At 43.5% G+C, this 23,577-nt stretch overlaps 1 protein-coding gene across 3 annotated transcripts in view; it reads right to left on the bottom strand.

Moving 5' to 3' along the window:
• The window catches only part of LOC109888844 (EVI5-like protein), a 38,857-nt gene that overhangs the window by 12,480 nt on the left and 2,800 nt on the right, over window positions 1-23,577 (bottom strand). For 2 of the 3 annotated variants that reach the window (XM_031830789.1, XM_020480013.2), the window contains exons 2-13: window positions 10,983-11,353; window positions 8,621-8,810; window positions 7,723-7,947; window positions 7,246-7,320; window positions 6,921-7,046; window positions 5,969-6,112; window positions 5,662-5,751; window positions 4,710-4,807; window positions 4,427-4,487; window positions 4,202-4,255; window positions 3,597-3,629; window positions 2,941-3,081 (exon numbers count right to left, since the gene is read on the bottom strand). In XM_031830789.1, coding sequence (XP_031686649.1) covers window positions 2,941-3,081; window positions 3,597-3,629; window positions 4,202-4,255; window positions 4,427-4,487; window positions 4,710-4,807; window positions 5,662-5,751; window positions 5,969-6,112; window positions 6,921-7,046; window positions 7,246-7,320; window positions 7,723-7,947; window positions 8,621-8,810; window positions 10,983-11,218 — 1,473 coding nt within the window. In that variant the 5' untranslated portion in view covers window positions 11,219-11,353. The remainder of the gene's footprint in view (window positions 1-2,940; window positions 3,082-3,596; window positions 3,630-4,201; window positions 4,256-4,426; window positions 4,488-4,709; window positions 4,808-5,661; window positions 5,752-5,968; window positions 6,113-6,920; window positions 7,047-7,245; window positions 7,321-7,722; window positions 7,948-8,620; window positions 8,811-10,982; window positions 11,354-23,577) is intronic. The other variant, XM_020480026.2, reaches the window with a different exon arrangement.

Raw genomic sequence — 23,577 nt, forward strand, 5'->3', positions numbered from 1 at the left:
TTTTGTTTTTGCCGTAGTTGGGGATTGGCATTCAAAACGGATTCAAGCACTCACACGTGTCAGAAAATACTAAAATAAATAGTGTGTGAGAAAGATTTTAAAAATAAATAAACATCCTGCACACATGATGCACTGCACCTAGAGGCAAAGTCACAGAGGAGCATTCGTGTTTCTGTAGCATACAACACACACTAACACACAAGGACAGGCAACACACAGCTGCTAACACACAGTCACAATAGAATAACCGAAGCCCTATTGTGCTGGACCAGCTGGACTACAGGCATTGTCTGTCTGTCTGTCTACCCATTCAACATCACACTATTGTCCACCTCACCATGGCTGTTTGTCTACATCTATGCATTAGAATGCTCATAAAACTGGCTTATACAGCACCAGCCCTGGGTGAACACAATGTTATAACACTATGGATTTCAAACAGGTCGAACATGAAACTCTATACAATGACTACCGCCTCGTAGCACTCACATCTGTAGCCATGATCTGCTTTGAAAGGCCGTCCATGGCTCACATTGACACCATCACCCAGGAAACCCTAGACCCACTCCAATTTGCATACTGCCCCAACAGATCCACAGATGATGCAATCTCTATTGCACTCCACACTGCCCTTTCCCACCTGGACAAAAGGAACACCTATGTGAGAATGCTGTTCATTGACTACAGCTCAGCGTTCCACACCATAGTGCCCACAAAGCTCATCAATAAACAAAGGACCCTGGGACTAAACACCTCCATCTGCAACTAAATATTGGACTTCCTGATGCTCCGCCCCCAGGTGTTAAGGGTAGGTAACATCACATCTGCCATGCTGATCTTCAATACGGGGGCCCCTCAGGGGTATATGCTTCGTCCCCTCCTGTACACTCCCTTTTCACCCACGACTGCATGGCCAAGCACGACTCCAACACCATCATTAAGTTTGTTGACGACACAGCAGTGGTAGGCTTGATCACCGACAACAATGAGACAGCCTATAGGGAGGTGGTCAGTGAACTGGCAGTGTGATGCCAGGACAACAACCTCTCCCTCAACGTGAGCAAGACAAAGTAGATGATCGTGAACGGCAGCAAAAGAAGGCCCAAAAAATTGGCAAAGACTCCAGTCACCCAAGTCACAGACTGTTCCTTCTGCTACTGCATGGCAAGCGGTACCGGTATGCCAAGTCTAGGTCCAAAAGGCTCCTTAACAGCTTCTACCCCAAAGCCATAATACTGCTGAAAAATTAATCAAATGGCCACTCGGGACTATATACATTGACATCCCCCCTTTGTTTTTTACACTGCTGCTACTCGCTGTTTATTATCAATGCATAGTCATTTCACCCCTACCTGCATGTACAAATGACCATAATTGCCTCGACTAACCTGTACACTGACTCGGTACCGGTATCCGCTGTATATAGCGATGTGATATTTCATGGTGTTCCTTTTTTTAAATTTTATTTAACTGTCATTTATTTTGTAAATATTTTCTTAAAACTGCATTATTGGTTAAGGGCTTGTAAGTATTCGGCACGTGACAAATAACATTTGTTTTGATTTATAATGTACGATGTTGCTCTACTGGCAACTGAAAGCAAATAATTCGACATTAGAAACAGTCAATACTTTGCCAAGCAACAACACCATCCTAAACAAAACACACAGAATTACTGTAAGTGAGCATCAAACAGATACTTCAAATACAGAAACTGAATCACTACCAAAGTGAAGTTTTCCAGATATGACCCATGAAGAGAAACAAAGAAAGTGTTTGCCAGCCTGTCCACTATCATCAAAGCCCTACCCAAACACTTACGATAAGACGCTAATCAACTTGGTCCTAAACTTACAAATCACAAACATCCATACACAGATTATACATATTTTGAGTAAAAGCAAAGAAACCTTAATAGAAAATGACTCAAGTAAAAGTGAAAGTCACCCAGTAAAATACTACTTGAGTAAAAGTCTAAAAGGTATTTGGTTTTAAATATACTTAATTATCAAAAGTACAAATAATTTCTTCTTCCTTATATTAAGCAAACCAGACAGCACAATTTAAATTAGTTAATTTACGGATAGCCAGGGTCACACTCCAAAACTCAGACATAATTTAAAAACAAAGCATTTGTGTTTAGTGAGTCCACCAGATCAGAGGCAGTAGGGATGACCAGGGATGTTCTGTGCGAATTGGACCATTTTCTGTCCTGCTAAACATTCCAAATGTAACGAGTGCTTTTGGGTTTCAGGGAAAATGTATAGAGTAAAAAGTACATTGTTTTATTTACGAATGTAGTGAAATAAAAGTAGTCAAAAATAGTAAAGTACGGATACTCCCAAAAACTACTTAAGTAGTACTTTACATCACTGATTATGATGCAGACCGATACTGTCTATCATCCAACATCCACTAACTGTGCCACTCTGGCCAGATTGAGGCCACAACTCAACACAAACTGACTTGGGGAAATTCACTTTGACATTTCACCGTTCTCACCAACACCAGCCTTTTTTTATCCTCGCCCGAAGAATTTGTCAATGTCATCGATTTAGAACGTAATCATTTTTTAAATGACAAGTAACATGTGCAAATAATTATGTCAATATTTTACGAGCAGAAGACTGAATGAGTCAGTTCCCCAAGCAAGAACAACAAAAATCCACAGGGGCAACCACAGACTATACAGCCTAGTGCTGGTAATTTTCCATACCGTCATTGGTGTTTCAAAAACACGTTTTGTCATTTGTAACTTTTAGAGCTTGTTATCCATTGCAATAGACTTGTATTTGAGAATTTTACTCATAATCTCTGAGTGAAAGCCTAAAACGGGTGCACCGTTAATCAAATCCTGACTCTAGATCAGTTCTACATCGGAGTCCCTGCCCCTGCAGCATCCCAATTTCTCACCCACACTGACTCCAGATCATTCCTTACCTTCTCCCGCTGCAGTTCTCCGATGGTGTCCTGGGCTTTCTCCAGGTTCTGGCTGGTCACGCTGAACTGCTGCCTCACCACTGCCAGCTCCCGCTTGATCACGTAGTTCTCCTCCGCCTCCTGCGCCCGCGTCACCTGACCCTGGAATAGTGAAGACACAGGGTCAGAGACCAGAGGGGGCCGTGTCAGTTATAGGGAATATGTCTGGGGGGGGGGGGGGGGGGGGGGGGGCTGTATCGACAACGTTGGTTTGAATTTAGAGGGAATTGGTGCTTAGCTTTAACACTTTCCCAATTGGAGGTTAGATATTAGGAGTTGACAGAGTAGAATATAAAATGGCACTTCTGTATCCATTCCTATTAGGTTAGAATTACCCTGCAAAGACACTTCTATCCTAATAAATGACAGAGGGCAAAAAACAGTGCCTGTGTTTCCACATGCAGGGCTGTAGGCCTTAATATTAGAGCTCCTACCATGGACACACAGACGCACATGCGGTCAAGGGGGAGCATGGTCTGACAGACAGACGTACAGACAAAACATTCTCTCATGCAGAAGTCGGGCATTGATTGGTCACCGTCAAGGAGACAGAGAGAGGAAGTGCAGGAGGAAGGAAGGTGTTAAGAGGAGGAGAGGTGGTTTTTCCAGTACTGTACCTGTATCAGCCTGTCTGCTAGAGCAGCACTTTCCTACAACACCAGTGAAGGAGAGGAAGAAGATAAGAAAAGGATAAGGAGAGAATAGGGAGAAATAAAGACGAACACGAGGAATGAAGGATAAGAACAGGGCAAACGAGTAACGGAAATGTGACAACAGGAAATAAACAAGAGAAAGAAATCGATAATACAGAGTGAAAGAGTGGCCGTGGGTTTGTGTGAGAGAAGGAATAAAAATAAAAAAGAACAGAACAGAAAGACAACAAGCATTACTCAGAGAACTACAGGAGAGAAGCAAGAGGGGAAGAAAAGCCAGAGTACTTGGAAAAGGAGGAGAGGCTCAGTGGCTCCGGTCTAGAATAAGGCCCATCCTTTTAAATCATCCACTCACCACACAAAATCAACAGACATGGTCTCTGTCCTTAGGTACATTCACAACTTAAGTCACCTCACTTATTCTGTAAATGTGACAGGATATAAGTCTTGGTTGGCATGGCTATATTTTAGCTTCATGTTTCTGGCTGTGTTTTATTGTACAGCATAAACCTTATTCACATAAACGCTAAAGTGAGTGTCTGACTCGAAGCCAAGTTTCTGTCCCTTACCTTCTCCAATGTCTCAATCCTCTGCTTCAGAAGCCTGTTCTCTGTACGTAACCTCTGTGGATGTGTAGACGGGTAGAGAGACAGTTATGAAAAGGTATTAGTCATTATACAAGGCTTATAAATTGGGGGCTTTGTAAGTAAGACAGAAAAAAATATATATTCTGTCGGTCTATTAATAGATTAGCTCAAAGAAGAAGTTAGACGGGCACACGCACGCACACACACCTTGATCTCTATCTGCTCCTCCATCTCTTTGTTCTTGATTGTGGTGTACTCTTTCTCCAACCTGGCAAATAAACGCATTTTAGTAGAGTTAGGTTCATACAATGTATTTCTATTTCACATTTTTACGGTGTGCAAATCAAACTGAAACTAATCATCTTAAACTGAAAACATGCTTTGTATAGTAACAACAGCACAAGCCAGGACACATTGGCCCATAACTGTAGTCTACAACCCAAAGCCAGTATTGTTATTCTAATGAACAGTGATCAGAAGCAGAGCCTACTTCTTCATCCTCTTGGGGTTGTATTTGACCTGGTAGGCCCTCAGGATCAGCTTGTCTGGGCAGCTGTCAAACTGGTGGGGGATCACCTTCTGGAAGTGCTGCGAGAGAAGGAAGAGACATGGTTAGAGCTTCATAGAAGACACTCTGAACGAGAATATGTCCTGTTAATACACTCTGAACGAGAATATGTCCTGTTAAGACACTCTGAACAATAATGTGTCCTGTTAAGACACTCTGAACAATAATATGTCCTGTTAAGACACTGAACGAGAATATGTCCTGTTAAGACACTATGAAAGGGAATAATACATTCATTAGGTATCACATGATAATTGAAGTAAAGACACTTCACAAATGCCCATATGCTTATACAATGGTTCATTTCACTCTTTTGTTTTTCTTGCCTTCAGCAGGTCTTGTATATATCTACAGTGATAATTAATGATGTATACTATAGTGCAGGGGTCCCCAATTACATTTAGCTGTGGGCCGAAATTTCCTTGAGCGGATGGGTGGGGGGCCAGAATCATAGTTATAAATAATTTGTACACTGCAAATTGGCCCGCAAGAACATATATAGTATTTGACAAAACAATTAGAATTTCAAACCTTGATTACATTGTGATACAATCACATGCCTCCATTTATTCAAGGGACTACTTGGGAACAGATTTCCTCAATTAAAATCACTTTGAGCTCATTTTCTGGTAATCTTACAGTCTTTTACATCCAAGAAAGATGTTTTGTTTATTTTAATAAAATCTCAGCAAATTTGGGGGGGCCAAATAAAATCACAAATTAGGTCCCTTAAAGCTGATTACTTAATGGTGAAACAGCTTATTGGGGAACCCTGCTGTAGTGCCTTTCATGGGATAAATCCCAAATGGCACCCTATTCCAAATATTGTCCACTACTTTTGACCAGAGCCCTATGGGGGGCTAGTGGTTGTTACCTGAGACATGCCCTCCATATCCAGCTGGATGAGGTCAGTCTGGTTGTACTGCAGAATGGCCATGCCCACACGAAATATTATCTCCAGACCCTGTAGACAGGGAATAAAAGTTCAATTCAACACACTCATAGTGCTAGATCACAAGACTCTCTTGTAGAATATATTTTATGCTCATGAGAACAACCTGTCAATAAAGGTTACATTTAAAATCAAACATAATGTATATGGGATCCACTATGTTTATTTTTTCAAGTATATGGTCACCCAAACACATTCTCACACAAGACACCAGTGGTGAGTCTCTTACCTCGTACATGAAGATATCAAAGATACGTGTGGCGACGGGCATGGGGAGGAAGGTGAGGAAGAGAGTGAGGAACCAGGAGGAGGCGTACATGGAGGTGTGGAAACTCTGAGAACGGAAGTGGACGTTCAGCTCCGGGAGCTGCTCCTGTTGGGGTAAGGAAAGAGAGGGGAAAGAGGGTGGATGAGAGGGGAAGAGGAAGGGAATGAGGGTGGGAAAGAGGGTGGATGAGAGGGGAAGAGACAAGAGGAGTTAATTAAGCAATAAGGCACGAGGAGGTGTGGTATATGGCCAATATACCACGGCTAAGGGCTGTCCTTATGCACGATGCAAAGCGGTGTGCCTGGACACTGTCCTTAGTTAGCTGTGGTATATTGGCCATATATCACAAACCCCCGAGGTGCCTTATTGCTATTATAAACTGGTTACCAATGTAATTAGAGCAGTAAAAATAAATGTTTTATCATACCCGTGGTATATGGTCTGATATACCATGGCTGTCAGCCAATCAGCAGTCAGGTCTCGAACCACCCAGTTTATAATAGGGGTTTTAGTTGAGCTACAAATCCATAATGATTTCAAAGTGGTACTATTAAAAATGTAAGGATGAACCGAAGTCTTTGCTGTATGAATCTATTTGCTGCCCCATAGTGGACAACATTATAATAGCAATATCTGTGCTTATTCCCATACTTACTTAAAACCAGACATTTTTGAGGTAAAAAATATAATAATAATTTCAATCCCAGACACCTGCAAGGCCCTTAAGGTTTTAGTTAATTTGACAATAGATGCATCCTAAATGGCACTGTATTCCCTACATAGTGCACTACTTTTGACCTATTGGCCCTGTTCAAAAGTAGTGCACTTTATAGGGTCTAAGTTGCCATTTGGGACACATACAACCTTCTACATTGGCCAGCGTGACATATGGAGATGGATAATGTTTATTTACCTGCAGCAGGTATTCAAACTGGTAGATACAGAGGCCTAGTTCAGCCATGGTTGGTTTGAAAAGCTCCCTCAGACGGTACTCCTGCATCAGACGCACAAACACACAGAACGCCTCCTCCTCTGGCATCTAGAGGGCCACAGGAGAGACCGGGTCAGGCTGTGTGACTGTGTGCATTCAGACTAAATCAGGAACTCAGAGGTCATTTATTCATACTGTATAAGCAACGAAAAAGGGTAGAATCAGGACAATTCCGTATTTAGCACAACGTAGTGCGATAGCAAGAGAGGGGAATGTCTAGACTAGAGGGCTGCTGAAGAAACGTTACCTGCATGAGCAGCAGGCCCACGATGAAGGCACTGCCCTGGCAGTAGCCCACCTCCCGGTCCACCAGAGAATACGCCTGCACACACAGACATCAATCAACATAAACAAACCTACACTCATTGGGGAGGTTTCCCCGGGCACAGATTAAGTTTAGATATTTTACATTTGTTAAGCTTTTTAATCCAGGACTAGGCTTAATCAGAGTCTGGGAAACCGGCCCATACAGTTTAAATACACATTTAACTCAAATCAATCACATTTATTTATAAAGCCCTAAAACCAGAAACTCAGCCTAAAACCCCAAACAGCAAGCAATGCAGATGTAACTGCTTCTAACTGTTCATCCAACTTCACATCTCACTAGTACACAAATGTCTAATCATACCAAATCCATTCTGTTTGTCCAAACCTAAGAGACAACATTCTAATAATGCAGAAAAAAAGTCATGTTCAAGATCAAAGGTCAAAATATCCTCACCTTCATGACGTTGAAGAGCACCTCCTGACCCAGGCTGTCCTGGCCCTTGAAGAACTCATGCTCGGGGTAGGTGCGGGCGATGTCCCGGCGGATGAGCTTTTCGCAGGGCGAGGACATCTTGAGCAGCTCAGAGTACTGGTTCTTCACTGGCATGTCTGTGGCGTTACCAAGCAGCTGCCACACGATGGCCCGGAAGTGGTGTGGGATGCCCTTACGGATCAGCTCCTGGAGGTGAAAAGAAAGGTTTATTTTACAAATCTAATTCTCAGCTTAGTGTAGAACTCTACATCCTAGCCTATAATGAATATCTATGTCATCTCATATCTTATCTTCACTGATCATATCCCTCCATCTGTGCTCTCTCCTCATTTGTCCTCACTCCCATTTTCTCCTCTCTAATCTCTTCTGCTGTTCTGTTCCCCTCTCTCTGGCTCTGTCTGCTCTCTTATTTTCATTTTATTTAACCCTCATTTTACCAGGTAAGTTGACTGAAAACACATTCTCATTTATAGCAACGACCTGTGGAATAGTTACAGGGGAGAGGAGGGGGGTGAATGAGCCAATTGTAAGCTGGGGATGATTAGGTGACTGATGGTATGAGGGCCAGATTGGGAATTTGGCCAGGACACCAGGGTTAACGCCCCTACTCTTACGATAAGTGCCATAGGATCTTTAGTGACCACAGAGTCAGGACACCATTTAATGTCCCATCCGAAAGACAGCACCCTACACAGGGCAATGTCCCCAATCACTGCCCTGGGGAATTGGGATATTTTTTTTAGACCAGAGGGAAAGGTGCCTCCTACTGGCCCTCCAACACCACTTTTCCCCCTGTCCTCTCTCTCCATCTTCTCCCCTTTGCTTGTCTCTCGATCACTCATCCATCCTCCCCCCTCACCTTGAGCAGCTTGTCCTTCTTGCGTCTCCATTCGTCCCACTCGTTGACGATGCGTCCCCACAGGATCCAGGTGTCCTCCTCCAGGTGGGACAGGTTGGACGAGGCAGAGGAGCTGGACACCAGGGACGAGCCGCTGTTCCGCCGCGAGCCGCTCATCGAACGCATCGACTTGGAGTCTGCCTCCAGAAGTCTGGGGAGGAGGAGGGGGTATCAAGGGGTTAGAGGTCGTCAGACAAGGGTCATTACACTAGTCTTGTTTCTATTACTTGTTTTGATCTTTTTATTGTTAATCCATGATGTTAAGCTTTTCAGGCTTGATGTTATATTCTCTTTTGCATTAAATTAGACTTAATTTGAAACGTTTTTTATTATTACCCCATGTAGTAGAAAATCACGTGTGGGAGAATGTCATCTAAAACACTGGAGGGCACAAACAACCAGCAGTACCTTTAATACTACTACGTCAAGACACTGAGCACCTCTCTGCTAGTGAAACACTGGGCCTATTGTTGAGATACTTATCAGTGCCAAGGCCGTAGCAGCTACTCTGATAGTAGAGACACATTGAGGTAGCATCGAAAATGGCAGCTTTTTCCCTTATATAGTGCACTGCTTTTGACCAGAGCTCATCTGGACCCTGGTCAAAAGTAGTGCACTACATAGGGAATAGGGTGCCATTTGGGACGCATACTGAGTGCTGAACACATTGGTTATAATACCGTGCCAATAACAGCAAATGTCCAGCTCACAGAGGCAAAAGAGGAAGGTTCAACGGTGCATGTTCCAGCTCTGGCATCAAAGCGTCTAAACAGCTAGCCTAGCCGGCCCGCTAGGCCTTGGCCAGAAGCTCCTCCAGCCCAATGACACATCTGCTCAGTGCATCTGCTCTGAAGCTACCCACAGCGGGGAGAGGCTAACCTCTGCTACCCCATACTGACCTGGAAGCCTCATAGCAATGTGCTGTAACACAGTTGAATCGCTGGACTGTACCGGTTTGTTTATGAGTGGTCTAAGACACTGCATCTCAGTGCAAGAGTTGTCACTGCAGTACCTGGTTCGAATCCAGGGTGCATCACATCCGGCCGTGATTGGGAGTTCCATAGGGCGGTGCACAATTGGCCCAGCAACGTCCGAGTTTGGTCGGGGTAGGCCGTCATTGTAAATAAGAATTTGTTCTTAACTGACTTGCCTAGTTAAATAAAGGTTACATTTTTTTTAAATGAGTGGCTCATCATTTACCTGGCAAAATATCAGCAAATGCCATTCTCACAACAGCGCAGTGATCTTGAACACAGCCATGCGAGACCAGTCACAACCTAACAGTAGGTTTCCACTGAACAAGGTTTACTCGACAAAAGCAATGTTGCAAAAAAATGATCTTTGTGACATGTGTCATGGAAACGGCAGGAGAAATGTTCTAAAGGTTTCTAAACATTTTTATCCGTTTAATAGGGGTGGATATTTATTTTGGAAAACTTTCCTTATTGCAACAAATGATGGAAACAGTGTTCATCTAAGAAATGATTGCCAAATCATTTTTAAGGTAGGCCTACGAGGGGCACATCAAATCCACATGTAATTCTAAATGCCAACTACTTCCCAAATAAAACATTTTACTATTAAAATAAAAGAATGTTCCTTTGCAGTGACATTCAATAACGCCTGAATTGCTTAGCGCTGCTTTTCTGGTTGCAAGTTCAAGATCCAATAATTTCAGATCTACAGGAGTGCAAGTTTTACCATGGCAACAAGGTGGCACATGAGAATGATTAGAATATGGCAAATATGAGTAAATTCTTGCATTCTATCCATGCAGGCTTTTGGGAGCTACCTGAGACATGAAACAGATAGGTGGGAGGGCATACAGGCTGCCGCCAATTTATTAATAAGCAATTTGCCTTAAATGGATAACGGAAACATTTCAACCACTTCATTTTTATATGACACGTTTTTGCAAAAAAAATGTTTTTTTGTTGTTTTTGTGTGATGTCATTACGTCCAGATGTTTTTAAATCGACACAAGACAGTTCAATGGAAACGCATCGTGGCAGGCAATTGTCACATCTATTTTCTATGCAAACTCTCCAAATGTCTCTCCAAAACCACTGGACAAGTTAATGGAAACATACAGGTAACTGCCTAAATAAATTACACTTGAGTAAATGAGGCATACAAAGTATATTGAAAGCAGGTGCTTCTACACAGGTGTGGTTCCTGAGTTAATTAAGCAATTAACATCCCATCATGCTTAGCATCTATGTATAAAAACACCCAGTTGGCCATTCATTTGGCTACCATGGCTAGAAGAAGAGATCTCAGTGACTTTGAAAGAGGGGTCTCAAAGTTCCCATCTCTTTCTCACCTGTTCTGCTCCTCCAGCTTGGCCAGCAGCTCTAGCTCGTCAGGGCTCAGGCTCTCAGAGTCAGCAGGGGAGGCAGCGGGGGCTGAGAGCATGGCATCTTGGCAAGATGAGTCCGGGCTGAGCAGGGGGCTGCCCATGGAATGGTCCATGCCAGGGGGAGAGGAAGAGGGACACTCCAGCTGGTTGGGTCCCCCTGTGGAGCCCTCTCTCTCGGGGCTGCCGCTGGGGGTGGGCATGGTTGTGGTGGTAGGCACAGTGCAACGCACTGTTGGACAGGGGAGGCTGTGGCTGGGTCTCCTTACACGTCTCCCCGGCTGTAGGGTCACCTGGTAGGGCGGTGCCGGAGCCAATCGGATCAGGGTTCCTCAAACCTGTTGTGAATTTAGAGGACATTTGAATTACGAGGACATATTCACGAGGACATACACTGAACAAAAATATGAATGCAACATGCAAAGTGTTGGTCCCATGTTTCATGAGCTGAAATAAAAGATCCCAGAAATGTTCCATATGCACAAAAAGCTTATTTCTCTCAAATTTCGCGAACAAATTTGATTACATCCCTGTTAGTGAACATTTCTCCTTTACCAAGATAATCCATCCACCTGACAAGTGTGGCATATCAAGAAGCTGATAAACAGCATAATCATTACACATGTGCACCTTGTGCGGGGGTCAATAAAAGGACACTCTAAAATGTGCAGTTTTGTCACACAACACAATGCCACAAGTTCTGAAGGAGCGTGCAATTGGCATGCTGACTGCAGGAATGTCCACCAGCGCTGTTGCCAGAGAATTGAATGCCCATTTTTCTACCCTAAGCCACCTCCAACGTGGTTTTAGGGAATTTGGCAGTACGTCCAACTGGCCTCAACCGCTGACCATGTGCATGTTGTTGTGTGGGCGAGCGGTTTGAGTGCACTATGGTAGCGGTGGAGTTATGGTATGGGCAGGCATAAGCTACAGACAATGAACACAATTGCATTTTATCAATGTCAATTTGAATGCACAGAGGTACCGTAACGAGATCCTGAGGCCCATTGTCGTGCCATTAATCAGCCGCCATCACCTCATGTTTCAGCATGATAATGCACAGCCCCATGCCGCAAGGATCTGTACACAATTCCTCAATCTCTCAGGTCTTCCATGGCCTGCATACTCACCGATCAATGTATACTACAGCGTGTTCCACAGGAAACAATCAACAGCCTGATCAACTATCAGAAGGAAATGTGTCGCGCTGCATGAAGCAAATGGTGGTCACACCAGAAACTGACTGGTTTTCTGATCCATGCCCCTACCTTCTTTTGTACAATAGACACAGATCTGTGTCGGAAGTTTACATACACCTTAGGCAAATACATTTCACCATTCCTGACATTTTTATAGTAAAAATTCCCTGTCTTAGGTCAGTTAGGATCACCACTTTATTTTAAGAATGTGAAATGTCACAATAATAGTAGAGAGAATGATTTATTTCAGATTTTGTTTCATTCGTCACATTCCCAGTGAGTCAGAAGTTAACATACACTCAATTAGTATTTGGTAGCATTGCCTTTAAATTGTTTAACTTGGGTCAAACGTTTTGGATAGCCTTCCACAAGCTTCCCACAATAAGTTGGGTGCATTTTGGCCCATTCCTCCTGACAGAGCTGTTGTGACTGAGTCATGTTTATAGGCCTCCTTGCTTGCATACGCTTTTTCAGTTCTGACCACAAACTTTCAATAGGATTGAGGTTAGGGCTTTGTGATGGCCACTCCAATACCTTGACTTTGTTGTCCTTAAGCCATTTTGCCACAACTTTGGAAGTATGCTTGGGGTCATTGTCCATTTGGAAGACCCATTTGTGACCAAGCTTTAACTTCCTGATTGATGTGTTGAGATGTTGCTTCAATATATCCACATAATTTTCAGCCCTCATGATGCCATCTATTTTGTGAAGTACACCAGCAAAGCACCCCCACAACATGATACTGCCACCCCCTTGCTTCACGGTTGGAATGGTGTTCTTCAGCTTGCAAGCCTCCCCCTTTTTCCTCCAAACATAACGATGGTCATTATGGCCAAACAGTTATAGTTTTGTTTAATCAGAACAGAGGACATTTCTCCAAAAAGTACAATCTTTGTCCCCATGTGCAGTTGCAAACCGTATTCTGGCTTTTTTATGGCGGTTTTGGAGCCGTGGCTTCTTCCTTGCTGAGCGGCCTTTCAGGTTATGTCGATATAGGATATGTTTTACTGTGGATATAGATACTTTGTAACTGTTTCCTCCAGCATCTTCACAACGTCCTTTGCTGTTGTTCTGGGATTGATTTGCACTTTTCACACCAACGTATGTTCATCCTGAGCGGTAAGATGGCTGCGTGGTCCCATGGTGTTTATACTTGCATACTATTGTTTGTAAAGATGAGCGTGGTACCTTCAGGCGTTTGGAAATTGCTCCCAAGGATGAACCAGACTTCTGGTCTAAAAAAATATTCTGAGGTCTTGGCCGATTTCTTTAGATTTTTTATGATGTCAAGCAAAGAGACACTGAGTTTGAAGGTAGGCCTTGAAATACATCCACGGGTACACCTCCATATGACTCAAATTATGTCAATTTGCCTATCAGAAACTTCTAAAGCCATGACATTTTCTGAAATTTTCCAAGCTGTTTAAAGGCACAGTCAACTTAGTGTATGTAAACTTCTGACCCACTGGAATTGTGATACAGTGAATTATAAGTGAAATCTATCAGTAAACAATGGTTGGAAAAATTACTTGTGTCATGCACAATGTAGATGTCCTAACCGACTTGCCAAAACTATAGTTTGTGAACAAGAAATTTGTGGAGTGGTTGAAAAACGAGTTTTAATAACTCCAACCTAAGTGTATGTAGACTTCCGACTTCAACTGTATCTTGCACTACTCATCCCAGATGTATATACTGTATTTTATACCATCTATTGCATTTCGTCTATGCCGGTCGGTCATCCATATATTTATATGTACATATTCTTATTACCTCCCTTTACTTAGATTTGTGTCTATTAGGTAGTTGTGGAATTTTTAGATTACTTGTTAGATATTGCTGCACTGTCAGAACGAGCACAAGCATTTCGCTACATTCGCAATAACATCTGCTAACCATGTGCATGTGACCAATCAAATTTGATTTGATTTGAAAAAACTGGACAGAGCTTGAGAGGATCTGCAGAGAAGAATGGGAGAAACTCCCCAAATACAGGCATGACAAGCTTGTAGATTCATACCCAAGAAGAATCCAGGTTGTAATCGCTGCCGAAGGTACTTCAACAAAGTACTGATTAAAGGGTCTGGATAATTATGTAAATGTTATATCACACACACACACACACACACATAATTTTTTTTTTTTTTTTGCTATGTCATTATGGGGCATTGTGTGTAGATTGATGAGGGGAAAAAAACAATTGAATCCATTTTACAATAAGGCTGTAGCGTAACAAAATGTGGAAAAAGTCAGGAGGTCTGAATACTTCAGAATGCACTATACATAGTCTTGTGTCTCGTTAGTCAATGCTTATACGAGGTCAACTGTTGGTTGAATTCTGTGATAAATGGTTAAGTGCCATGAAAAGGTCATTTGATTGTTTGACATTTTCCTACAGAGCCAATTTCTATGTCAAACACAACAAACAAAAATAATTTACATACAGTCCCTTGATTGCCATCTAAGTGAATTGATCACAGTCAATCCACAGTGAACGATATTATAGCCGTCCACTTGCTAAGGGAGTGGTTATCAGGGTGTAGGCCTGAGTCACCATGGATGATGACATCACATTCTATAATGGCCATTGTCTCACTGTGGCTCAACATTCACTTACAGTCTTCTTTATAAAGAGATTGGTTTGTGTCTCAAATGGCACCCTATTCTCTATAGTGCACTACTTTTGACCAGGGCGCTGGTCAAACGAGTGCACTATATAGGAATTAGGGTGCCATTTGGGACGCAACCATTATAAGTGTATGGATTTAATGGATCATGATGTAATCCTGTATTATAAACTGGGTGGTGCGAGCCGTGAATGCTGACTGGCTGAAAGTCGTGGTATATCAGACTGTATGGGTATGACAAAACATGAATTTTTACTGCTCCAATTACGTTGGTAATCAGTTTATAATAGCAATAAATCCTCAGGGGATTTGTTACAGAACCAATATACCATGACTAAGGGCTGTGTCCTAGCACTCTGTGTTGCAGAGTAGATCACCATTTAAGTCACTCACTGATGGATCAACATTAGCTAGATTACCATTAAATGTGATGTCATGAATGTTTGATGACATCATGCTGTGAATATCAAGCAAGCAGGAAGAGACAGTGCATTAAAGGTGATTGGATTGGAGCCATAATTAATCATGAGATTAGCAAACTAGAAAGAATGTGTTGAGAAAGATAGGCCATGTTGCTATAGTAGAAATCTGCAGAGCTATGAAAATACAAAACAACATTCCTCAAAGTATTATAATTTCTAATTGTTTGTTTTCTCATGCAAATCCATTGACAAAGAAAGAAATAACGGCAATTTAAGCAGAGGTTAAATCCATGAAATCCCATTTTCTGATAAGGAAGGTTTTGTGTATATTGTTGTGGTGTGTGTGTGTGTGTGTGTGTACGCACTCAGGCTTGTGATTCACAATGTGCAACATTCTACTGGCCTATGTGAGGCGAGGCCAGGTAGGCAAGGCCTGTTACTCTCTCAGTCCACTATCCTATCTCCACCCTCTAGTAAAGCCAAGAACAGACTGTGCACTGCACAATACAGCTACTAATCACAAAACTAATAGGGGGAACCATTGGTCAGTGATAAACCAGAGGTCCGCTGCTACTGTTTAATCATGAAGGTACCAATGCTGCTCAGCATTTCCTCTCTGCACTCCAGTCTGTGACAGCCAAGCTGCACCATAGAAATGGAATTACTAGAATGAGAATCCCATGAGGGTGCAGCCAAATTGCGGTGGCCAGGGTTCTTTCCTGTTCTACTTGGCAGCCAGGCAGCACCATAAAAATAGAATTACTAGAATGAAAAAGGAAACCCTGACAGCCTCATAGAAATATAATTATTCAAACAAGTAAAACACCTTTGGCAATGGCAATTTGACTGCACCCTCATAGCATTTCCATTCTAGTGATTCTGTTTCTATGGACAGAAGTACAGCCCTGGCCTGCATCATGTATGGGAGCTCTATTACTGGGTAAGCCAGAGTCCAGCCGAGCTGGTGGCCCCAATCCACATAGAGGGAGAGGAGAGATAGGCGTAACCCCAAGCCGAGGGTAATTCAGCATACATTTGATAAATGGAATCCCAGAATGTAGGGCTTATGCACATCTGCGAGTGAGCGCGAGAGAAATGAGGGGAATGGGCTAGCCATCCTCGGAATGCTGAACAGCTCTATGACTACAACTCACACACACCCTAGCTGTTTTAATATCAGCCATAGTCACACTGATACATATGTCTACTGAAGCACGACAACGACAAGGAAAACAGAAAAACTGAGAGAGAGAGAACAAAAAAGATTGTTTGAAGGGAAAAAACACTGCAGAGGGATGGAGGGACAAGGACGCCATTCATGTGCTGGGAGAGGCTAATCAAAAGAGCCATTAACTAGCATGAGACCAATTGCATCAGAAGAAGCAGCTCAAGAAAACGGGCGTCCCCAAACTGTCACAATCCTCTCTCAGAATGACACGTAGCTAGTTCCTCCAAAACAACGTAACAATAGCAACAGAGAATAGTTGTAGCCTAATTTTATCAAAGCTAATCTTATGACACTAGAAATACTGAACTTTTTTTAAAATTTTTTATTTTTTTATTTCACCTTTATTTAACCAGGTAGGCTAGTTGAGAACAAGTTCTCATTTGCAACTGCGACCTGGCCAAGATAAAGCATAGCAGTGTGAGCATACAACAAAGAGTTACACATGGAGTAAACAATTAACAAGTCAATAACACAGTAGAAAACGAAGGGGGGGTCTATATACAATGTGTGCAAAAGGCATGAGGAGGTAGGCAAATAATTACAATTTTGCAGATTAACACTGGAGTGATAAAAGATCAGATGGTCATGTACAGGTAGAGATATTGGTGTGCAGAAGAGCAGAAAAGTAAATAAATAAAAACAGTACGGGGATGAGGTAGGTGAAAAGGGTGGGCTATTTACCAATAGACTATGTACAGCTGCAGCGATCGGTTAGCTGCTCAGATAGCTGATGTTTGAAGTTGGTGAGGGAGATGAAAGTCTCCAACTTCAGCGATTTTTGCAATTCGTTCCAGTCACAGGCAGCAGAGTACTGGAACGAAAGGCGGCCAAATGAGGTGTTGGCTTTAGGGATGATCAGTGAGATACACCTGCTGGAGCGCGTGCTACGGATGGGTGTTGCCATCGTGACCAGTGAGCTGAGATAAGGCGGAGCTTTACCTAGCATAGACTTGTAGATGACCTGGAGCCAGTGGGTCTGGCGACGAATATGTAGCGAGGGCCAGCCGACTAGAGCATACAAGTCGCAGTGGTGGGTAGTATAAGGTGCTTTAGTGACAAAACGGATGGCACTGTGATAGACTGCATCCAGTTTGCTGAGTAGAGTGTTGGAAGCCATTTTGTAGATGACATCGCCGAAGTCGAGGATCGGTAGGATAGTCAGTTTTACTAGGGTAAGCTTGGCGGCTTGAGTGAAGGAGGCTTTGTTGCGGAATAGAAAGCCGACTCTTGATTTGATTTTCGATTGGAGATGTTTGATATGAGTCTGGAAGGAGAGTTTGCAGTCTAGCCAGACACCTAGGTACTTATAGACGTCCACATATTCTAGGTCGGAACCATCCAGGGTGGTGATGCTAGTCGGGCATGCAGGTGCAGGCAGCGACCGGTTGAAAAGCATGCATTTGGTTTTACTAGCGTTTAAGAGCAGTTGGAGGCCACGGAAGGAGTGTTGTATGGCATTGAAGCTTGTTTGGAGGTTAGATAGCACAGTGTCCAAAGACGGGCCGAAAGTATATAGAATGGTGTCGTCTGCGTAGAGGTGGATCAGGGAATCGCCCGCAGCAAGAGCAACATCATTGATATACACAGAGAAAAGAGTCGGCCCGAGAATTGAACCCTGTGGCACCCCCATAGAGACTGCCAGAGGACCGGACAGCATGCCCTCCGATTTGACACACTGAACTCTGTCTGCAAAGTAATTGGTGAACCAGGCAAGGCAGTCATCCGAAAAACCGAGGCTACTGAGTCTGCCGATAAGAATATGGTGATTGACAGAGTCGAAAGCCTTGGCAAGGTCGATGAAGACGGCTGCACAGTATTGTCTTTTATCGATGGCGGTTATGATGTCGTTTAGTACCTTGAGTGTGGCTGAGGTGCACCCATGACCGGCTCGGAAACCAGATTGCACAGCGGAGAAGGTACGGTGGGATTCGAGATGGTCAGTGACCTGTTTGTTAACCCTTGATATTCCTCTCGACTGCTCACTGTGACGATGCATATACAGTTGAAGTCGGAAGGTTACATTCACTTAGGTTGGAGTCATTAAAACTCGTTTTTCAACCCCTCCACAAATTTCATGTTAACAAACTATAGTTTTGGCAAGTCGGTTAGGACATCTACTTTGTGCATGACACAAGTCATTTTTCCATCAATTGTTTAGACAGATTATTTCACGTAAATCAGAATTCCAGTGGGTCAGAAGTTTACATACACTAAGTTGACTGTGCCCTTAAACAGCTTGAAAATTTCAGAAAATGTCATGGCTTCAGAAGCTTCTGATAGGCTAATTGACATCATTTGAGTCAATTGGAGGTGTACCTGTGGATGTATTTCAAGGCCTACCTTCAAACTCAGTGCCTCTTTGATTGATATCATGGGAAAATCTAAAGAAATCAGCCAAGACCTCAGAAAAACAATTGTAGACCTCCACAATTCTGGTTTATCCTTGGGAGCAATTTCCAAACACCTGAAGGTACCACGTTCATCTGTGCAAACAATAATACGCAAGCCGTCATACCGCTCAGGAAGGAGACGCGTTCTGTCTCCTAGAGATGAACGTACTTTGGTGCAAAAAGTGCAAATCAATCCCAGCAAAGGACCTTGTGAAGATGCTGGAGGAAACGGGTAAAAAATTATCTATATCCACAGTAAAATTAGTCCTATATCGACATAACCTGAAAGGCCACTCAGCAAGGAAGAAGCCACTGCTCCAAAACCGTCATAAAAAAGCCAGACTACGGTTTGCAACTGCACATGGGGACCAAAGATCATACTTTTTGGAGAAATGTCCTCTGGTCTGAAGAAACAAAAATAGAACTGTTTGGCCATAATGATCATCGTTATGTTTGGAGGAAAAAGGGGGAGGCTTGCAAGCCGAAGAACACCATCCTAATCGTGAAGCAGGGGTGGCAGCATCATGTTGTGGGGGTGCTTTGCTGCAGGAGGGACTAGTGTACTTCACAAAATAGATGGCTTCATGAGGACTGAAAATTATGTGGATATATTGAGCAACATCTCAAGACATCAGTCAGGAAATTTAAGCTTGGTTGCAAATGGCAAAATGGCTTAAGGACAACAAAGTCAAGGTATCACAAAGCCCTGACCTCAATCTTTTAGAACATTTGTGGGCAGAACCGAAAAAGTGTATGTGAGCAAGGAGGCCTACAAATCTGACTCAGTTACACCAGCTCTGTCAGGAAGAACGGGCCAAAATTCACCCAATTTATTGTGGGAAGCTCGTAGAAGGATACCCAAAATGTTTGACCCAACAATTTAAAGGCAACGCTACCAAATACTAATTCAGTGTATGTAAACGTCTGACCCACTGGGAATGTGATGAAAGAAATAAAAGCTGAAATAAATCATTCTCTCTACTATTATTCTGACATTTCACATTCTTAAAATAAAGTGGTGATCCTAACTGACCTAAGAAAGGGAATTTTTACTAGGATTAAATGTCAGGAATTGTGAAAAACTGAGTTTAAGTGTATTTACATTTCCGACTTCAACTGTAGTTACCTTTTAAGAAACCAATGCAAGAAATAACCTTAACATCTCTGAAAATATAACACTAGTCTCCCTCTGAAAACTAATCGCCTAAATTACTGGCATCCCCATTGGTCATCTCACCAGGAATCACTCCAGTCCAGCTACAGTAGGATGTACACCAGAGGAGGTATACAGCAATGTCATTGAAGCCAGGCTGTATTCCAAACTCTGTGAGTCATGCTCGACTACAGCAATATGTGGGACAATTGCTGCTCTGGCTATCAGTACATTAAATCTCTCTAAGGGTAATGGTAGGACAACAAAAAAATAGCACTGAATGTACCTGAATGCAGAAGTTCTCCCATTTAGTGTGTCTGGAGGTTGCATGTTGTGCTTCCCAAACAGCACCCTATATAGTGCACTACTTTTGATCAGAGCCCTATGGGCCCTGGTTAAAAGTTCTGCACTATTTAAGGAATAGGGTGCAATTTGAGACACCACCATGGTGATCTTGGGACTGCAGAGTACTGGAGATGGGGTTAGCCTTGGGGGAACAAAGGCTGTACCCAGCACATGAGGGAGCCTCAATGTGAGCCCTGTTGTGTGTGTAAACAGCAGCTTCTCCCTTGCTGTGAATGGGGCAGCTTCAATGTGAGCACTGTGTTGTGCCTATGCATGAGTTTGTATGTAAACCGCTATCCACGTGCACAATTATCACATTGTGTGTGCGCCTCAGCACTTCCTATCCTCGCTCCCACTGTCCACAGCAACAGACAGACCTATTGTACCCCCAACTATCAACCCTCTCTATCCCCCATTTCTCCCCCTGAACCCCTAATCCACCCATCCCATCCCCTCCCCTCTCTCCCTCCTTGTACGTGTTGTGCCTCCCCCTCAGGCCATGCTTGACATCAAGGGCAGCCCCCACGCTGAACCCCCAGTCCTACCTCCTGTACGCCCTAACCTCGCTGCTACATCTCATTTACAGCTTTGTTCCCATCTGTCCGCTGACACGTGGCTTGTTCCTCAACGCCACAACATCCAAGTGCATGCGACTGGCAGCATCCAAAATGGCAACCTATGATCTATATAGTGTGCTACTTGGGAATGGGCCCTGGTCAAAAGTAGTCCACTATGTAGTGCCCAGTTCTTCTCCCACTCTGGTGTCTAGGGTTAGTATTATGAACCCTGTGCTCTTCTGACATCACTGCTGTTGACGTATTCCCTCTGATTCTGTAATGGCTGCATATTAACCCTCGTCTCTAATAGGCTTGACCTCCCCTAGTCATCCAAAATCGTCATGGCAATGACAGCCTGGTCTCCACATGACCTTCCTTGACAAAGTGAATTATATATACACATTCGTTATATCGGTCCAAGGCCCTGTACAGCAGATGTTATCTAGAATCGAGATGAATCTAATAAATAAGTTGCTTTGACGGTAAGCTTGAATGATGACCAGACACATTTGGGCTAATTAGAATGACATGTCATCCGGTGAAGCTCCCTCAGACTACCCAAGTTCCCTAAAAGTAAGCACAATTAGAACAAGAATTGCTTCCTGAATTCCTAGTTTAGCTATAAGCGCCCTCCTGATAATCACGTTTCCATGAATACCAAGGGGAACATGGCTTTAAAATACACACTTCCACCATCCTCCCTCCAAACAAATTCCAAAGCAATGCGATGTGACTAATAATTTATTCTGCAATGGTAGTGAGTGTATTGTCAGAGGGGGGCTAGGCCGATCTGACCCTGATCAGGTGATTCAATAAGATACAGATTAAAAGGATCACCAGCACTGCTGCGTCATCCTCAAACGGATTACAAACAGATTAAACACTGTGCACCAACATAACCCAGGGTGCCCTTGCATTTGCCTCGGCATGAACAGAAAATACACACATAAACGATACATGGGATGTCCGTGGGATTGGTTTAAGCCTCACTTTCCCACAGTAGATGAACCAACCAGATCCCCTTTTCTGGGGCACTGATCCAAACTGATCTGGGGCCAGTATAGTTAGTGCGGCGTCAAACAGAAACCATCCGACCTATTACTGGCACACCTGTGCCACTTTGGTACAATAGCCCCGGGACATTGTGTCACCAGTTGATTGTGTGTTCATTCAGCTCTATTTTAATTAAAGCCATATGAAACCTCCCTCTGGGGTTTCAGAACAGGTCTGGATAGTTTACCACACACAGTGGAATGGGCCAATAGAGAGGTGACGTTAATCATACTCCCAGCGAGAGTGAACTGTGAACTGAGGTGAATCATTCCTGTACATTACCAGACACCAGTGATCCTAGAAAACAAGTGCAACCAAGACAACAGCTCTGGTGAAATGGTTGCCCAGGCTTGTTTATCATAATAAAAGGGCAAGGCCCTGTTCACCTGACTAGGTGGAGAAATAGATGGGGGGGGGGGCGTGGTAGTGGGCGTGACCAACGGCGCCTTCTCCGACCAACATTTTTAGAGGCCCTCCCATGGCATCAGAGATAAAATGTTGCGGTTTTAAAGCAAATTTGTCTGCTATTCACAATTCTAGACATTTTGCCATGGGGAAGAGAAAACATTTTACAGTTTTAAAGCTAGTTTCCTGAAATTCTACACATTTTGCTATGTCTTATGTTGTGTTCTTATGCTACACTACATGACCAAAAGCTTGTCAAACATCTCATTACCAAATAATGAGCATTAATATAGAGTTGGTCCCCACTTTGCTGCTATAACAGCCTCCACTCTTCTGGGAAGGCTTTCCACTTGATATTGGAACATTGCTGCGGGGACTTGCTTCCATTCAGCCACAAAAGCATTAGTGAGGTTGGGCAATGATGCTGGGCAATTAGGCCTGGCTTGCAGTCGGCGTTCCAATTCATTCCAAAGTTGTTCGATGGGGTTAAGGTCAGGGCTCTGTGGAGGGCAGTCCAGTTATTCCACACCAACCCCGACAACTCTTTGTACAAGGGGGCATTGTCATGTTGAAACAAGAAAGGTCCTTCACCAAACTGTTGCCACAAAGTTGGAAGCACAGAATCGTCTAGAATGTCATTGTATGCTGTAGCGTTAAGATTTCCCTTCACTGGAACTAAGGGGCCTATCCCGAACCATGAAAAACAATCCCCAGACAATTCATTATTCCTCCTCCAAACTTTAGTTGGCACAATGCATTGGGGCAGGTAGCATACTCCTGGGATCCGCCAAACCCAGATTTGTCCGTCGGTCTGCCAACTAGTGGAGCGTGATTCATCACTCCAGAGAATGCGTTTCCACTGCTCCAGAGTCCAATGGCAGCAGGCCATACGCCACTCCAGCCAATGCTTGGCATTGCGCATGGTGATCTTAGACTTGTGTGCGGCTGCTCGGTCATGGAAACCCCTTTCATGAAGCTCCGGACGAACAGTTCTTAAGCTGACGTTGCTTCCAGAGGCAGTTGGGAAGTCGGTAGTGAGTGTTGTAACCGAGGACAGATTATTTTTACGCGCTACGTGCTTCAACACTCAACGGTCCCATTCTGTGTGTTTGTGTGGGCTACCACTTTGTGGCTGAGCCGTTGTTGCTCCTAGACGTTTCCAATTCACAATAACAGCACTTAC

This window comes from Oncorhynchus kisutch, linkage group LG1, assembly GCF_002021735.2.
Source record: "Oncorhynchus kisutch isolate 150728-3 linkage group LG1, Okis_V2, whole genome shotgun sequence".
Classification (NCBI taxonomy): domain Eukaryota; kingdom Metazoa; phylum Chordata; class Actinopteri; order Salmoniformes; family Salmonidae; genus Oncorhynchus; species Oncorhynchus kisutch.